At 39.9% G+C, this 19,283-nt stretch overlaps 1 protein-coding gene across 3 annotated transcripts in view; it reads right to left on the bottom strand.

Annotated features, from left to right (window-relative positions):
* The window catches only part of SECISBP2L (SECIS binding protein 2 like), a 29,281-nt gene extending 15,316 nt beyond the window's left edge, over positions 1-13,965 (bottom strand). For 2 of the 3 annotated variants that reach the window (XM_084293349.1, XM_084293348.1), the window contains exons 1-6: positions 13,740-13,965; positions 2,458-2,636; positions 1,537-1,861; positions 885-1,020; positions 191-420; positions 80-104 (exon numbers count right to left, since the gene is read on the bottom strand). In XM_084293349.1, coding sequence (XP_084149475.1) covers positions 80-104; positions 191-420; positions 885-1,020; positions 1,537-1,861; positions 2,458-2,636; positions 13,740-13,757 — 913 coding nt within the window. In that variant the 5' untranslated portion in view covers positions 13,758-13,965. Of the gene's footprint in view, positions 1-79; positions 105-190; positions 421-884; positions 1,021-1,536; positions 1,862-2,457; positions 2,637-13,707 lie in introns of all 3 variants that reach the window. The other variant, XM_084293350.1, reaches the window with a different exon arrangement.
* Between the last annotated feature and the right edge of the window lie 5,318 nt (positions 13,966-19,283).

The following is a 19,283-nucleotide window of genomic DNA, read 5'->3' on the forward strand; positions in this document are numbered from 1 at the left end:
CTGTTACCCGCAAAATGTCAAGCAAAAATACAGAAGTAGCCCAGCAAAATATGATATAGCTCACTAGGAAAATACTTACTTGTATTTACTGATGGTTCTACAACCTGAAAAGGAAAAAACATTTTAGATGTTTTCTTTTCTAATCTGCAGGATACAAATACAGTTAAATTATTCAGTTATGTTTACATACATTCACTGCACAAGAATCTGTATTCCTTGAAGTCATGGCTGCAACCTGGTTATTGCCATGCTTAGGACTACAATATCCACTATCGCTGTCAATGTCTGCTTCACTTGCACCTTGTTCACTAGATGACTCTGCAGCAGGGTGAGAAGCTCTTCTGCGTCTGCCTTTTGATTTCCAAAGCATGGTAGAGGTGCTTTCAGAAAGTGACTTATTAGCTATATCCGAAGGAAAGTCTGCAAGACAAAAGATAACAATTCCTGCATAAATAAATAATTATGAAACATGAAAAAAACATACATGATAAAAAAAAAGAAACAAGCCAGTGTCTTTGCACACGACCATTTCCCTTTAATAAAATTAACAATAGCACTGATTTTCTTTCTTTTTTTAAAAAAAAAAAAAAAAAAAAAAAAAAAGATGATTATTAGTTCGATCTAGACAACTCCCTCAACAAGGGAAGAGTTCTTTTTTGACATTGGCAAGATCTCTGCAGAAGCACACAATCATTGCAACATTATAATCTGACACATTAAATAGGTCTCTGCAAACACCAGCACCTTTTCTTCATTATCTTACTGATCTGCAAAAATCACTCTCAGAAGCCTCCTCTGAAACTGGTCCACCTTCTTTTAGGACAGACAACAAGTGAGATATAGTTCTAGTTATTTTGTACACCCAGAAAATAACAAGAAATTACCTGTTTGCTGTGATGCATCAACCAACAAAACAATCTTTGATCTATTCTCAGGACCTGATGAACTAGTCTCCTTTTGAGTGGCTACATTTTTCACTGGGGGACGTTTATTTCTTATGTGCATCTGTAGCTGCTGTTGCTGTTTTAAAAGATTAGCCATACATACTCATAAGTCATATGATTTGATTTCATAGTTATAATCAAACTAAAGAAACAAATTGAAAGTTCTAATGCTCTTTACAGAAGCCACATATCTGAAGACAAGATTAAGGGAAATATTCATAAAGTACTTGTAAGAACATTTTCTGCACAAACTTTTTTGACGCTTCCACCTCATTACAGTAAACAAAGTCTGAGGATATTTTATTCTCTAAGGAAGTAATTCTAAACTCAGACCAAACCAGCAGAGAGGCAGCGGGAATTTCCCATATTACACTTACAGATTTTATAAGCTCATCACGTATTTTAACCACAAAATTGTCTCTGTATACAGAGTTTAATGTCTCTCTAAATAACACCTTTTCTGCCCACCTTTTCTTCCATTTATATAGGCCATACCTGTTCTTACTCAAATGAGAAGCATGCTTCCGTGCAAAGACACTTTCTTTCTACAATTCTATTTATCCTGTTAACAAAGGGACAGCATCATGCTTACTTTTTGTATGACGGGTCCCCTGTTACTGCTTCTGCTCCGCTGACTGGATAATGGAAAGACCTGGCCCGATGGGTTGGGACGCTCTGTGCATTCTGTAGTAACTGCATTTACAGCATTTGCTGTTTGAAAGGGTGCAGAATAGGGAGTAGGGAAAGGATGATAGAAACCCATGACCTGAGCACATGGTGCTGGCATCAACTGATAGTATGTGTATTCTGTAGAAACAGGTGGTTGTGCAGATATTATAGGATAAGCAAGGTATGGTCCTGCAGGATTTGGGTTGGGTTGCTGCCATCTGATGTCACTGTTATATAATGGAAACTGTCTGTAAAAAAAAAAAAAAAAAAAAATCAAAATGAAAGAAAAAAAGATTGCTCATTACGTTTTTCCCTCAAGAAAATTCAGAACAAGCAAACACCACCCCCTTAAAAAAAACATTTCATAGGCTATTAGCTTACAGTAACTGAACTTAAATTTACTAAGACTTCTTAGAAATTCCAATTAAATTATGTTCACCAGCTCAAATTACATTCAAGAGCAAAATAAAGAGTTTTATCTTGTCATCTTTGTAAACTTAATTTCTTATATTAAATTTAGAAATTAAGCATAGGCATTTCCCTTAACAAGTACTTTGGACCTACTACAAATTTAATTGTTTTGACATCTCAAAAAGCATATATAACTTTAGAGACATAAGTTTGAACAAGGTAAGCCAGTAGAGAGATGTAAGAGTGAAGTTCATCAGCTTACTCAGGGCTGAGTACTTGAGTACACCAAGAAGTTGCCAACTCACCCTTGTTCAAAATTCCTTTGAAATGCAGGCCTCAACAAGCACACATGAAGACAGGCATTTACAAACTCAAACTTTCAAACTCATTTCATGAGAGATTATCTTCCATGAAGACCACAATCATGTATTACCTATTGGATTGATTTTCCTGTACAAATGGATAGCAAGTAATCAGATAGCTGGGGATAGGAGTTGGTTCCACACCATTAATTCCTCCGCTGTCATTAGGAAGTGCCATTGGGATCATTAGTGTTTCTGGACCCTTCTTTTGAGGAATAAATGGTTCTACTTCAGCTGACAGCTTGACATTCTTTAGAAAGAGAAAAAGAAACAATGACTTCATTAAGTACAGAAACGTATAAATTGTTCGGAAAACTTAAGATTCATGAAGTTGTATGGCAACCATCACAAACAGCAGGCAAATGGACGACAAGGCTACAAGCCTTCTGCAGTAAACTGAAAGACACGGAAAACAGTTGGCAAGCATTTGTTGGATCCTTCCAGTCAACACAGGCTGTAACACAGATCACCAACAACTAATGTTTATGTTAACTTTACATAGTGCTGTACAAACACCGACTAATTTAGAAAGGGGCTGAAGTTCAGATCTTGCAGAGGAAATACTAGTCTCAACACAGAAAGAAACAGACTTAGCACTGTAGGTGGAGCACGGTCATGTAGGCTTGCATAATTGAAACCAACATATGGAATAAGTAGTAATGCCTGGTCTACACTACAAAACTGGCCATGTTTCTAGGCAATTATAGAACAGGTTTTTCAGCCACCATAAGTTTACTGCTAAAATAGATGGAACATGTGTGGGGTTTTCTTCTGTGATACACCATCTGAACAAGTGTTAAAAATGATTACTTTTTGCCACGAAGAGGGAATTAAAGACTGCTTAGAAGTAAATTCTAAATTGTGCTTTCAAAGGAAAAGATCAGCCCCAAAGGTAGCCTCAAAAGTTTATGGCTTTTTACCCACTGTTTTCATCTTTGTTTGTAATAGATTAGCTAGATTTATGCTTCCGCATTGAACAATGCTCTGTTCAGCCAGCCAAAGCCTTAGTCTGAGACAAATGCAGATCCCAAATACCCTGAAATTCCATGCTCCGATATATGTTACAATTAGCCAAAAAGGATCTTTTTGTTCAAACATTTCAGCTTCAATATGCTTGCTTCTAAGTAGATTCTTTCTAAAACAGGCAAGGAGTCCAGAAATGTTTCTTTCCATTTATCCAGGAAACAATTCCAAAGGCAATGTATAACCTGTAGGAGGTCGTGGTCTTATTTTACAAAAGGAGAAGCTTGAAGGTTTGCTGTGCAGTGGACAGTTTTACATCCTTGCCGCTACCTCCACAACATCCAAGCGAGCAAAATCAGTTAAATAATGTGAGTTCTGAAAACATCATGACAAGTAGTCATGTCTGCCACACCTCTCAGTCCACATCTTTGCTCTGTGTCAAGCCCCCAGCCCATACACAAACATTTCAACCTAACTGTCCAGAATCTGAAACTAAACGCTTATTATACCCTCCCTCCATTTATTTTTGGAAACATAGCACATGAGCAGATCGGGTATTTCTTTATCAGCATTGGGTGGGGAAGTGGGTGGAAGCTGGAAGGGGAAAGTCCAAAAACGTTTAGAAAATACAGTTATCCTAAGTCAGTAGGAAACTACTTTTTTTCCTTGATGAATAGGCACATTTAATGTAATAGACTGAACAAGAAAAAATCCTAGCTTAAACTAGGAGTTAAATTTATTTGAGCAACAGTGAGGTCAAGACACACTTGTGCAGATTACTGGTTCTTCATTTAGTTAGTCTGATACACTTAAATACAATGAAGTTTAATTAACCAGCAAAAGGCAGAATCATCATCATCATCCAAATGACTAAGAGCAGTCGACCAAGGGAAACCAGCTGACGTGATCTTTTTGGACTTCAGCAAGGCTTTTGACACGGTTTCCCATAGGATCCTACTAGACAAAATGTCCAGCATACAACTTAACAAAAACATCATGCAATGGGTGAGCAATTGGCTGATGGGCTGGGCTCAAAGGGTTGTGGTTAATGGGGCCACATCTGGCTGGCAGATGGTCACTAGTGGGGTCCCTCAAGGCTCCATTTTAGGGCCAGTCCTCTTCAATGTCTTTATAAATGATTTGGATGGAGGACTAGAAGGTGTTCTGAGCAAATTTGCCGATGACACCAAACTTGGAGGAGTTGTGGACACGGATGAGGGTGGACAGGCCTTGCAGAGATATCTGGACAGATTAGAAAACTGGGTGATCACCAGCCATATGAAGTTTAACAAAAGCAAGTGCCAGGTCCTGCACCAGGGACGGGGCAACCCTGGCTATACATACAGACTGGGCGATGAGACGCTGGAGAGCAGCCCCACAGAGAGGGATCTGGGGGTTGTGGTTGGCAGCAAGTTGAATATGAGCCAGCAGTGTGCCCTGGCAGCCAGGAGGGCCAACTGGATCCTGGGGTGCATCAAGCACGGCATTGCTTGTCGGTCGAGGGAGGTGACTGTCCTGCTCTACTCTGCACTGGTGTGGCCTCACCTCGAGTACTGTGTGCAGTTCTGGGCACCACAGTACAAGAAGGACATTGAACTGTTGGAGAGTGTCCAGAGGAGGGTGACAAAGATAGTGAAGGGCTTAGAGGTGAAGACACATGAGGAGTGGCTGAGGGCACTGGGCCTGTTCAGCCTGGAGGAGGCTGAGGGGGGAACCTCATCGCAGTCTACAACTTCCCCTCGCAAGGGGGAGTGGAGAGGCAGGTGACCTGTTCTCCTTAATCACCAGTGATAGGACCCGAGGGAATGGTGTCAAGCTGAGGCAGGGGAGGGTTAGGCTGGACATCAGGAATAGGTTCTTCACCGAGAGGGTGGTTGCACACTGGAACAGCCTCCCCAGTGAAGTAGTCACTGCACCGAGCCTGTCTGAATTTAAGAAGCGATGGGACTGTGCACTTAGTCACATGGTCTAAATTTTGGGCAGACCTGTGCGGTGCCAGGAATTGGACTTGATGATCCTTATGAGTCCCTTCCAACTCCGGATATTCTACGAGTTACACTGTAATCCACCAAACAAATGAGTTAAAAACCAACAGTTATTTAATTACTTCATTGTCACATACTCTTAAGAGAGAAAAAAACACAGTTGAGACTGTAAAAGCTCCTGAGAAATATACTCTCTATTAAGTCATCATAACTGCCAATGATCAATGCAATGTTTTTATAATATAGAAATATTTTCTCTGCCTCTATCAAACTGGATCTGAATTCCCTGCCAATCTTGAAAGTAAGGCCAAAAATTTTGCTCACTAAATTCATTCTGTTACACTCCATACATGACACTCAAACTAACTGCAGAGTCTCTAAGAGCTATTCTAATGACTTGCACAAACAGAACCAAACTATTCCTCCAAGTGTAAATCTTTTATTAGAAAAATCAGCTGTTTTTAATTTTATCCTTCCATTGTCAAATTTGCTAATTGTCCTGGTTTCAGTTAGAACAGAGTTAATTTTCTTCCTAGTAGCTGGTAGAATGCTATGTTTTGGCTTAGGATGAGAATAGTGCTGATAACACCCCAATGTTTTAATTGTTGCAGAGCAGTGCTTATACTGAGCCAAGGACATCTCAGCTTCTTGCTCTGTCCTGCCAACAGGCAGGCTGGGGGTGCAGTAAGAGCTGGGAGGGGACAGACCCAGGACAGGTGACCCAAACTAGCCAAAGGGGTATTCCATAGCATCTGACGTCAGGCTAAACAATACATAGGGGTGGCTAGCCAGGGGGAGGGGGGCCGGACTGCTCGGGGTTAGGCTGGGCATCGGTCAGCGGGGTGGTGAGCAATTGCATTGTGCATCACTTGTTTGTACACATTATTATTAGTAGTACTATTATCATCATTGTATTATTATTATTGTTATTATTATTTTCCTGTCTTACTAAACTGTCTTTATCTCAACTCACGGGCTTCACTTTCCATTTCTCTCCCCTGTCCCAGAGAGGGAGGGGGGAGGGTGAGCGAACAGCTGTGTAGTGTTTAGCTGCCGGCCGGGTTAAACCACAACACTAATTCATAATCCTTCCATGAGATTTTCTGTAGTATTGGCTCAAATTTCACCATTAGCTACTGTTCCCTGTAAACATCATCTCACTTCCTCAAAGAGCCACTGGGTAGCTCCAGGGCGCAGCAGTGCTCTGCTCTCCGACCTCAGGCATATGGTAGAGCTCCCCTGTGACTCAAGTACCCACCTGCCAAATTCCAAGGCATCTGATCCAACACAGCTCCACAGCAACAAAAGCTTTTTTTAATTATCAAATGCTTTCATACAGCGATCACATCATAACCAACGAATACCTATGCTCAATTCCCTCTCTGAAAAGAGATTTTGTCCATGATACAGAAAGAATTCCAGACAGAATTACTTGCAGAAGAATTGATTCAGTTGTGGACTGGCCTACAAACCCAGATGGCAAACATGTTAGAGCACCAAGCTAAGGCTGTCTCACCCACAGAAGACTCAACAGCATAATGGGGATGAGCTCTTTACAAATATAGCATTCTTATGAAGCACTGAAAACTTCCAAAAAAGTATGCCTAATCTGCTGCTCACCAGCTTCCAGCAGTACGTCAACCCAGCTTTAGCCAAGACACCAATTACAAACCACTCAAGAACTGACTAGGAAAACAGTCAAAATATACTTGTGATTCAGGTGGTACAAGATTCCCTATTTTGAAGGGCTTTCTAGTCTCTCTGCTCTTTCCCTGTATTACTTTGGAAGACTGATGTGGAAATACAACCAAACACAGACACACATACATGCACACATTTCTTAATGGTGATTCACTTGCAGAACTGTCTTAGTCTTATCACAATAATTTGTACTATTGTATTATATCATCATTATTACTCTTATGAAGGAATATTCTTTTTTTTTTTTTTTTTTTTTTTTTTTTTTTTTTTTTTTTTAAGTACATGATAACTGATCAAAGCAGGAGCTGAATGACTCCCATCAGCAAACCTGCCACAGCAGAAGTATTTCTTGCCATTTGGGAAAGATAAACCCTTTCCTGTTAAGGTAACTTTTTCCTTCTTCTTCCCACCCCCTCACCCCCCTTTTTAAAGGATTTTAAACAATGCTGAGAATGTAAAATCCTTGATTATTCTAGTAGTAACATTTTCAAGATAATGTGTTATCCAATCTGCTTTTGCAAAACCAAGAAAAGTGACCTTGGTTTTCCCTCTAAGTATTTTGGATAAAATGTATTGGATCTCTTTAAACCTTTCTAGTAAAAACAGGATTCTCTCCTCATTTTTTTTTTCTTTAAATAAAAAACAGTCATATATTTCATAAATTCTTAAATTTAGCAAAATTTCATTAAAATTATTGTGCTTAATTTTGGTAGTTTCATACAACTCAGAGATATCCAAAGTAGAAGGACAATGTCAGTGGTTCTTCTCCTATTGCCCTGCCTCTTATGCAGGTAATGATTAACTACTGCTGTGACAGAGCAATTGCCTGATATATTTAATTACCATTTTCTGTACAACTCGTCATATATTTAACTTATTTATAGTAGTAAGATAAAGATAGAAAATATCCTGTAATCATAAACAGGTATGAGTGCATTTGAAAATTAATGCCTTTTTTTGCCTGCAGCACTTTGACAGTGTCTGTTATTAAAAATAATCAAAGCAACACTTCAGAAGTCTTTTACATGTATTATAGCATAAACTCTGCTTTCTTTTGCAATCGAATCTGTAGGGGTAGACTTTTTTTCATTTTAGTTTTTAAATGTTCATTCAAAAGATGTTTGCTTCAGCAAAAGAATTCAGGGTAAATCTTACTTTATTTTTTAAGTTTTACATTCTGTTCTGTACACACTTTGAATGCTAACTCACCAAAAGAGAAACTGAAAACTTAACCTTAATGCAGGTGTTTCAAAAACCATTCTGCAAGCATAATACATGCAATCCCCTGAATGATTGATACATCTTGTCAAACAACAAAGCTCTATTTTCGCTTCAGGGTTAAAAAGACAACTTTGCTTAGATAGTAATACACTAAACTTCAACGTATTACTTCCTTAAGTATTCCAGAGAGACTGGTAAAATACTACTGAAGTACCTTTTTACATGAAATACGTGTACATAATAGGACACTAAAGTTCATTAAACCTAAAGCAGAAAGTGGAAACAGACTTATTGAGGCAGGTCAGACTGCTAACCAAACCAAAATAAAAGTAGAATTAACTCTCCAATGTTATTATCCAGACATTTCAGTACATTTCACAAAGGGCTGGTGGTTTCAGTTGACAGGCAAAGGAAACAAAATAGCTAAGTTAGGTAATTGGCCCAAAATTATCTAAGCAGGATTTTTGGGGGGTCTGTGATATTCTTGGCTGGGAGGAAGGACTGGGAAAGACAGAGAGCAAAGTAACATTTTAATAAGAGGCATTTTAGGTCACCTGTTTCCCAATATGTTGGGGAACAACTGAAATTATCTTCTCCTTAATAGTGTAAGAAGAGAGTGAAAAAAAATAAAAATAAACAATCAGTTAAAAGGTAAGGATGTTGCTAACTACTTATTGTACTGGACAAGCAAAAATATCTCAGACTGAGCCTTTGTATTTTGCTTACATGGTCATCTCCTGTGCTTCTTTCACTAGATACTGAAATAAAACAGTTCATCGTTGCTTTTTGTTTTATTTTTAAATACAATGTTGACATATTTGAGACTCAGTAGAAAACCAACTACAACTTCAGTATACTCTAGATAAGATGAGATCCCTTTATTAAGTGACTATTTGCTTCGGAAACAAAATGCAGTGCACAAATCAAAGCATGTGGATAAAAAACAACTCCCCCAAAAGTACAGCCAGACAGTATGACAGGAGTGACAAGTGCAGATGAACACAACACAGCAGGATTGATCACGTAGCTGATTTATAACCATATGCAAACAAAAGGAATTGAAAAGAAAGACCTAGACCAAATGCCAGAAAACTGGAGGAAGGCACCTACACTTCTGGTAAAAACAACAGAACACTTGCAATAGTAATTTATGCTATGATTGCTCTCACAACATAGACATTTACATCACCCTGCACACGCTAAAAATCAACATTTTGCTGCTGACATCACTGACATATAACAAAAAAGTATGTTTTTGACTGGGCAATCTAAAAGCAAACATTGCAAGACCAAGTCTAATTTTATTCTGGCGTGTAACTTTTTCATGTTTATTCAACCCTTCACATCATAAAGCTGAACAAAGCTTTATTGAAATTGACCTTTGATAACCAAACTCAATCCTAAATATAAATTTAAGCCATGATGAAACACCAGATTTTCAATCAGTTGCCCATTAACACAAGCAGACCCCTTCAAATGAAACCAAGATTTATACACGAGTTGCTTTTGTAGATACCCCTAGTGCAAAACATTTCACAAATTGAAACCATCTCATTACATATTTCAGTCCAACAATTACAACTCTTTCAAGACAGCATATATACTGAAGAGATCCTTTGTTTCCTATATAAAAGCTACTGTAGTCATCAACAGCTGCAAAGACAGAAGATGACACAAGCAGGAACAGACTGGTAAACTTTGTCCTATAGTTGTAGTACTGTATGTTTAATCTTAGAAAAGTTTTTGTTCATTGTAGCTTAATGCCATTCAGCACTTTCCATTAAAAGGGATCTCTTTCAGCTTGCTGTCTTAGAAGAGAACACTTGGGTATCTATCTCACCATTTACAGGGGGAGAAAATAGGCACAGATGCTGCATTTCAGAGGGCTGTAATGAAATCAGCTGCTTTGCTGCCTCGAAGTCTGGAAACAAGAAGTCTCATCACAGATGTGATACACAAACATAGCTCAAGTATCTTTTTCCTTAAAAAAAAATCCTGATTTTGAATTTTGGATTTCAAAATGCAATAGTCATTTTAGTAGTAAGACAGGTCACATTTCATCTGTTGAAGATAAACTTTACAAACATGGAAGCCATTGTTTCTATAATTAGTTGCTTCTAAGTGGCAAATACTTCAGGAATGGTAAATATGCAGTCCAACTGGAAACGCCAGCAGTAGGCCATTTAACAAAGCACAAAATTTAAGCCTATCCTATTTAGATTAAACATAATAATTCTAATTCAACACTTAGAGCAAACAGGCTAGGAAGTTAGCCTTTCCCTTAGCTCCCGTACACAATTCTTTTTCCTTTTGCAAGAAGGAAACCCTACTCAGAAGCATGTAAGTTAATGTTAAAATTTTTGAAGTACTGAAATTTTTCTGCATATGCTGAACGTAAACAAGTGGCACAACATGACAAGTTGGCTGGCTTTTTAACATTCAAGACCAGAATATTAAAAAAAAAAAAAAAAAAAGGAAAACTAAACCGCAGTATTTAGTTACAAAGCTTGTCCAAAAGATAAAAAGCTGCGGACAGGATCCTCTCCACTTATCTAGTTTACAGCACTTAACAGGGCATGTAAACTTCTCAAGTATGACTGCTTTGTAGTCTATATACTAAAGGTGTTGGTACAAACCAATCACATGTCTGCTTCCTCATCATACGCTAGTCAATGATAAATAAAATCTGTGATCAGAAGGCTTAGAAGACCTTCACATGTCATATCAATAACATTTTAGATGGACTGAAGAACACATTCTATAATAAAATATAAACCATAAACAAAACTCAAATTCTTCTGCTCTTGCAGGGTTCAAGAGAAAGTAAGATGCAAAACATAGAACCCAGAAAAACTGACCTTTTTCAGTCTGCTGACAGTTGAAAATTCTGCCATGCAAGAAACATGGAAGAAAATTAATTAGGATAAGGAGCACCTAGATCTATAGCAAGCGTTTTATCAAGCCAGCTGTTGAACGGTCAAATAGAGTAGAGGCAAGCAGAACAGGCAGTATTTAAGCAACAGTAATACAGAACACAGGTCATCGATTTCACAACTTCACCTAATTTCTCAACTGCACTAATAGAATCAAATACCTTAATCATAGGGATAGACGTGTCTAACACTTGGAAAATCAAAACACATCAGTGCCCTTGAGAGGGGAAGTTGATTCTCTTTAGATTTCTACCACAATCAGCTTCAACAGAAGGAGTGACAAAGGTCACATGCTGAATCTTCTCTTTTGTAGGGAAAGACAATACTTCACAACCACTGAAAGCCTTAGGCTTCTCAATGGAAGAAGTTTCAGTTAAAAAATAATTATTTTATAGGAGGGTACATTACAAACAGCTTTATTATATTTTCCTCTTTGTTACGCGCCAAAAAGATCACTGGGAATACCATAACAAGCGAAGTCACACCAGACTTCAGGTAACAGAAACCTGAGGAGTGACGTGCAAGTGACACCTTTTTCCTCATCTGGGTGCCCAGACGTTCTTGGTGCATGACAAAACTCTGTTCAAATATATCCTCCACCAAAAGCATTTGCATTCCCCCCTCTACCCTTGAAATACCATACTTTAACATAGCACAATATTCTACTTGCTTGTGTTCTAGTTCCACAGTAGTTATTCCTATCTGCAGGGACAATTACCCTATTGTGGCTGACTGAGTAATCTGGGGAAAAGGGAAAAAGAAAATTAAGTACTGTTATCATACATCTACATGCTTGAAGATTCATTTATCAGATGTCATGCAATACATGTGCCCAAAGCAGACCAAATCAAAGAAAACGTGGAACAGCACCCAGAACTGATGCAACTTTACCAAACACTTGCACAGATAAAGGAGATTACATTTGATCTCACTGCACAAAAGGTTCAAACCCAAAGCACTTTGGAATCTCCTAATCAAGATGTTACTGCATAATGAGAAGACAAAAGCAACAAGATAATTTAATAATTTTAGAAACTCATCAGCTATTAATTTGTCTGCCTAGAAGCCTTACTAGCAGATGAGGAACCAACAGGATGAGATATGCTGCAAACAGAATAAGCAAGAAGACTGTTCCTGCTTCAGAGAGCTTAACTGCACCTCCGAGTTGAAATATTACACAGTTAAGATAATCATACAGACAGATTAAACACATTACGTTATGAGCAACTCAGAGATTATCAGCTTTTCTGAGCTATTTCCAACAAACAAAAAGAGACTGGTTTGGAAGTGGCATGAGCCTCTGGTAATGAAGAGCTCAAGCAACAGGGAATAAATATTTCACAAGGGTGCCACAGTCCTAGTTACAGATGAACTGAAGGAGAAAGATACAAGATTTTAAAGAGTACAACAGGCAAATTCAGTAAGCTAATGTAAATTTTTACAGAGTGAGATCAATTTCTCTAAATTAAATAGACAGTGGGAGCCATAAGGTAGTAAACTGCACTGTTCACTAACTTCTTTAGACATATGTACAAAATAAAAAGCAATACATCTTTACAGAATGCATTGTTACCATCTACAGGAGCTTGTACTATTTTATTGATTGACTCTCCTATGAGAACCCCTGGACATGCCAAGATCTCAAGCTACAAGGAAGGAATATCTGAATTCCGTGTATGAGTTTTGAAAACATTTTGCTCAATCAGAAGCTTAAAAATAAAGTCACGTTGTTATGGAGAGCAACATTCACTTCAGATCCACCTTTTAGAAGTGCCTCCTGCCCGTGAAAGATTTTATTGCACAGATGTAAACAAATCACATGATCTCTTAAGTCCCAGCTAAAGCTTCTTCATACCTATAATTTGAAGGGTGCTAAGAATAATGCAGGCTGATTACTTGGAGAACACCAAGTTACCTATTACAGAAAAAGAAAACAGTGGTTTCTAGAATTAGTGACCTAAACCCAAATCTCCCCACCCAGCTGAACGGCCAAGACCTATCAGCAGCGGCTCTAACCCTGAAAACTTCACCCAAACCCTTATGTTTACATTACTCCAACAGGCGACAAGCCTCACGCGTCGCCAAGTTCTCAAGAAACCCACCCAGGACTCTTGCAGTGAGCACAGAGCTTTAAGTCACACCCCACCGACCGTGACCACCCCACGAACACGAAGCAAAGCCTGTCAGGAGCAACAGGGCGGGGGGCGGAAGAATCCTGGAGCGGAGCCCCTCGGCCCTGCGGGAACACAGGGACAGCCTCACAGCCCCCCGAGCCTCTCCCAGGAGCCGGACTCCCGCTCGGAGCCTCCCACAGCCCCGGCTGAAACCGCTCCCGCGGCCGAGGAGGGCCCGGAGGCAGCCCCCCGAACACCTCCCGGTACTCCCAAACCCCGCAGGCCGCGTCAGGCCCCGCACGCGTCCCCCCCCCCCCCCCGCCCCGCCGGGCCGCGCCCTGCCCCTCCGCGGGGTGCCGTGAGAGGACACAAGGGCCGCGGGGCGGCCGCCCGCCCGCCCTCACCGCGGTGTCCGCCGGCGCCCGTCGGCCCGCACCTTGTCGGCTTTGTCCATGGCTCCGGCGGGGCTGGGCGGCGGCTCTACCGAGTGCGGCGGAGGCTCGGAGCCGCCTCCTCCATGGTGCTCGCTTCTCCCCCCCTCCCCGCCGCCTCAGCGGGCTACACCGCGCTCCCGCACACGCCCAGGGCGGCGCTGGCCCCGCTCGCGGCTCTCACGGGAACCGCGCCCGGCTGCGCCACGGCCGAGGGCGGGCACCGGAGCGGAGGGGAGGGGAAGGGAAGGGAAAGGGGGAGGCGGCGGGGCGACGGGGAGGGCTCAGCTGGGACGGAAGCCGGGCGGGCCCAAGCGGCGCCGAAAGCCTTGTTTCTCCTCAGGGCTGGGGGGGGCGGAGGGAGGCGTCCTTGAAATTAAAATATTTAAAAAAATAAAAAAATAACTGTAAGTTATTTAGTCGGAAAGCTGAAAATGTACAGGAGGGGCCGGGCCCACGCCCCGTTCTCTGCCCGTCCCCGGGTCCCCACAGGGTCGGGCCCGTCCTTGGGTGCTCCAAGGGGCTGCAAGGCTGGCTCCAGGGCTTTCACTGATACTACTGGAGTAGGGCAGAAAAAACAGGCTAAATGCCTATGTAAAATAGAATCAATTGCAAAGGATGTGCTGGAGCAGAGCTGAGTACTTCCAGGTGAAATCCAGAAATCCATTTATAAAATGTATTAATGCAAGAGGCAGGTTTCTGATTGATTTTTTTTTTTTTTTAATTTTTGGTGAGAAATAAGGGCATAGCTAATGGGAAAGGTAAGCAAGCCTGTATTTTGACACAGTTAAAATTAAAATTACCAACACTGTTTCTACAGAGCAATCTTGATAGAGCTTCCTAGATTTAACCTTCACTTTCCAATTCACTCTTTCCCACGTTATGTTCAGCATGCCACATAACAAGCTGTTGGACTTCACAAAAATTTTGTTGGATTAATCCATGTTATCCCTTTGTATTTTCTTAGCATAGCTCTCCACCATTAGAACTTTATAAGTAACATACGGTATTTTGAAGATGGCTATTGCACTGCACAGTAAGATCTCATCTTGCAAACAGATGACATGAATACAGAACTTGTGCAGACAGACTGTCACTGCCTTGTGTGCTATTTTACATCAGCGGGATCTCCGGTTAAGTGTAACTTTTGCCTAGATGCCTGCAACATTACTTACGTTCTGTGAATTAAGTTTTCATGGGGTTGCAGCCAACAAAATCATAGGTCCCATGGATCATATGTGAAAGGGAGAACGGTGAAATTGTAATCCTAATGAAATGTAACTGTAGGATTTCTGTTGACTTCAGTGAGGCCACTGTTTTACCACAACTGAAGAGAACAGGAGGGCTGTTCCTGGCCCCTAATTGCTATAGAAACCTCTCTTAGCTGGAAAAACTGCAGCACTCGCCCACTTTGCTTGCACTTCCATATCCCAACACTTTCCTTGACAAGATTAATAGAAGTCTTCATGGTCAGTGTTGACATATACCATCCTGTCTTTCAACAGTATACAGCAGTAGCGTGGTGAAGGTCTTCAGCAGAACTAACGCACGTGTTCATAACCTTAGGAAGCTGTTTAAAAGTAGCAATACTGATCTAAATTTGAGGTTATGATGTTATGCTCCCAGCAGCTTTTACACAATGACATTTCTGATTTTGACACAAGAAGTCAGGAAAGTAAAACCAGGGATTAAGCCGGTTGTATCAAGAACTTTCAGCTGATGCAACTGAACACCATTTCATCAGTCACTGCTGAACTTAAAAATGAGATGTAAATCTATAGATAAATAATGATGAAACACTGAATAAGCCACTTGAACCTTAGTCTTCATAAATTGAACAATGCATCTCTACTGAGTGAAGTGTATTTTATTCCCAATTGTTGAATATGTTTCACTTAAGTGAATACAATTTTGCTCAATTATTTAAAATCTAGTCACTTTTCATCTCCCAAGTAATGTGGGAGAACTTGCCTGACAGGACAGAAAACAGTGAAAATATCCCACTGAAACCACTACAACAATTGTCTTCTTGTATTAGCACACCAGCATTTTAGCATGGAATGCAGCTTCATTTGTCTAATATGGTGCTGACCACGGAATATATATTATGACATTTGCTTAAGATACTTGCTGTATTTTCTTTTTTTTAAATAATGACTCATTATGGCAAGGCTGTTCATTGTGAAATCCTTCTTTTGTTCCCAAGATACATACCAACAGAAAGGTCACACTTGAAAGCTCTGTTATGCATACTTAAACAACAATAACAAGAAGTTCTAAGATCTAAATTGGGCAGTGATTAAATAGGCGTCAGATCTACACAACTTATACAATATACATAGTACAGAAAGTTAGTTATGTTGGGTGACCTAAGCAGCCACTTGGGTGAAAAGAATTCAAGTCTCCCATAAAATTTAACTCTGTATTATCACAAAAAAAAAAAAAAAAAAAAAAAAAAGCCAAAGCACTTAGAACCAGTTACGTTAGATCTTCTATCCACAGCTATTTACAACTAAGCCAGCCTATCTGGTTACATCATCATCTTCTTGATCAAGTGTTGTGTAAGTGAACTCAACAGTGTTACTGGCCTTAAAGAAGCCATGAGGGGAAAAAAAAAAAAAAAAAAGGCAAACAAAACAAGCAAAAAAAACTGAAAAAACTGTCCAGTTTAAGCACACTAGTAATTGCAGTAGCTCCTTTAGAATACTCAGTCCTAAAGGTCCAGTTCTCAAATCAGTCAATATGTAAGCAACTATTGCTACTTCTCTATCACAACATAGGGTAAATAATAAATAGTTGGGAAGCAAAAATGATGCTTGAAATTAGTGGGTGCTAATTGCAATTTTGCTAATAAGTTGTTGGGTTTATTGCTGCAGCTGCTGGATAGTGGAGTTATCCTTCCTGAATACAAAGAAGAACACCAATCAAATGAAAATCTAAGCTGACATAGAAATGAAACAAGGAGCCTAAACCTAGCTATCTCAGCAGAGTGGAAAGGCACTTTGTAATGGCTGCGTTCAGATCACAAGCAAGTCTAACAGCACACATGTAGCTACTCATGCTCCCCACTTACAAAGGCTCTACTTACACCCACTGGGTAGAGAACCTCACAGAACCTGTAGGGAGGCAATTAAGCACATCTCACTGAAATCAAGGTAGTTTCTTCTACTGAAAGCTGAACATACACATACAAGCTTAATTGCACTGGCAGAGGAATATGAAGCAAGGATTGCTTGCTCAATTACACCCGCTCTATCCCCAGGTCTCAGCAGGCTCAGGCTGAGCTCTGTGGCAGCACGGCCTGAACATGGACCACAGTGGAGGCTGCACAGTGAGAAAGGGAAAGACGCAGCAGGAATGAAGCTGGCTCCAAAATGACACAGCTTTACTGGACTGGAACTAAAATCTTCAGTATAATTATAGAAAAAGAGAGGTAGAGAGCAAAGCAGAACTTGGCAAATAAACATTTGTATGTGATGGGAGATACAACGTGTCACGTCCTGCACAGGCAGCTAAAGGCAAACACAACAGGGAACACACTGCAACTGAGGTGGGAGCTCGTCTACAGATCTGAGAACCACGAATCTGATAGCAAGAAGCGATTAGCACCTGGCAGCAGTCAGAGCAAGCACAGCACTCCCACTGAGCCCAGCTGCAAACTGGTGTTACAGCCGAGGACAGATCCTGCCTTGCATCTCCTCATAGCATGGCCATCAAGGGATTAGCCGTTACTCTTGCTGTAAGGCTTACAGTTATTACATCTCAAACGTAGTGCTATGTATGCACCTATTTAATGCAGATATAGTTTGCAATCTACCTTTGCACTGATTTAGAAGCATTAGAAGGTGATAAAGCTTTTTTGTCAACATCTTGATCAAGATTTAACTATGACTATGTAGCTGTAATGTAGTTTATCTAGTTCTCTGATGTAGGCATTTTCTAGATCTACAATGGTATGTCCAGCAATTTGAAAATAATAAAGTAACAGCTAAATTTTTATGATTAAAATCAGTATGGATGAATATATATATAGAGAGAGAAATTTATGTCAAATAACTGCTCTGTTTTTACGAAAGCCTGGGGTACTGTCCAGAGTGGTATCATTTTACTATTAATACAAACATACATGCTTCCTGCTCAACCAAATTAATCTCCCCCCCACCCCAAAATTAAATGTGAAAATACAGTCTTCAAATACAGACATGTTTTACAGCTGACAATTTCTGAGTAGCTACAAGAATGACAGTGTTTGTTATCAGACTGCAATTCAAATACCTCTATTATATTATTCTGCCAGATGCATTTCAACTGTTGTGTTTTGTTTTTTTTTAATTGTTCTATAAACTTCTAAGCCTAGTTAAAATGAAAAGAAATTAAACTACTCTCTACATCAGGATTTCAGATCAAACCCATGAAAAAACCTTAAGAGAAATGAACTCCTCCAAAGTACGTTTGCTAATTAATAAAAAATCAAACATGCATCAGACATATCCTCCCAGATTTCATTCGTGTGACATTCAGTTTTAATGCATAAGCTGCCAACAGCTCAGATGAGGGGTTTATATACACAGTTTACATCACACTATCGTAACCCTACGTAAAATAATCAAATTTTCTTTTGCAAATTAAGTTATTTGTACTAACCAAGGTGCCAGTTGGTCTTGTGTCCACATCAGCAAAACTAAAGGTATATAAAAACAACCAAAAATTGTGAAAAGCATGGCTCAGTGATTGGAACTGAGAATGGAGAATGTAGCGAGGTCACTTAGTGCTTCCTGAACCTGCAGGGCAACATTTCTTGGAAAAAAATAATTGTCATTAACCATCCTTCCTTTCAATTGCTTGTTTGGTTTTCCTGAGGAGGCAGAAATTGCATCTGAGACAAATGTACCACGTGGACTAATATCAACTACTAGCACTTTCTGTTGCAGCTGTATAACAGTGCATCTCCCTCAAATTTCCCCAAAGATGATTCTAATTTTTGAGTTTAAGAATTATGAAAATTTGAAAAAAGGTTAGAATCCCTTAGGGATTCTATAAACCTTTATTATGTGCTTAGAGCACAGACGCTAAGAGCTGAAGTACAAGTAAGAACTAAAGTATGCCAAAAATGCACAACAATTTATAAGAGGTAGACTGATACTTTCTCAGTTTAAAAACACACAGTTATCTCTCACTTTTCAAGGTAATAGTCCTTTACCAGTTGGCCTAGGCCTACTATTAGTCTTTGTGAGCAAAAACTTAAAAAGGAGACTAACTGCATATGACATATTTCCTACAGTATTCTCACTTCCTTCCAGGAAGCTCCAAATATGCCTCCCCAACAGACATATTTGGGATGGGAAATGTTACATCAGTTAGAACTGGCAGAAAGGCAGGAAGACTGTTTTTTTTTTTTTTTTTAACAATACTAAGTTCACTTTTTTTTTTTTTTCCTCCTTTAGAGGAGAGTAGTTGTTCCTACCCACAGCAAGAGTGGCAGGAAACAGCAGAGAAGGGAAACACTGAAATAGCTGTCATAATTCCCTGTCCCCATGGAAGACTGGCTA

This window comes from Netta rufina (genome assembly GCF_964035555.1).
Source record: "Netta rufina genome assembly, chromosome: 11".
In the NCBI taxonomy this organism is placed as follows: Eukaryota; Metazoa; Chordata; class Aves; order Anseriformes; family Anatidae; genus Netta; species Netta rufina.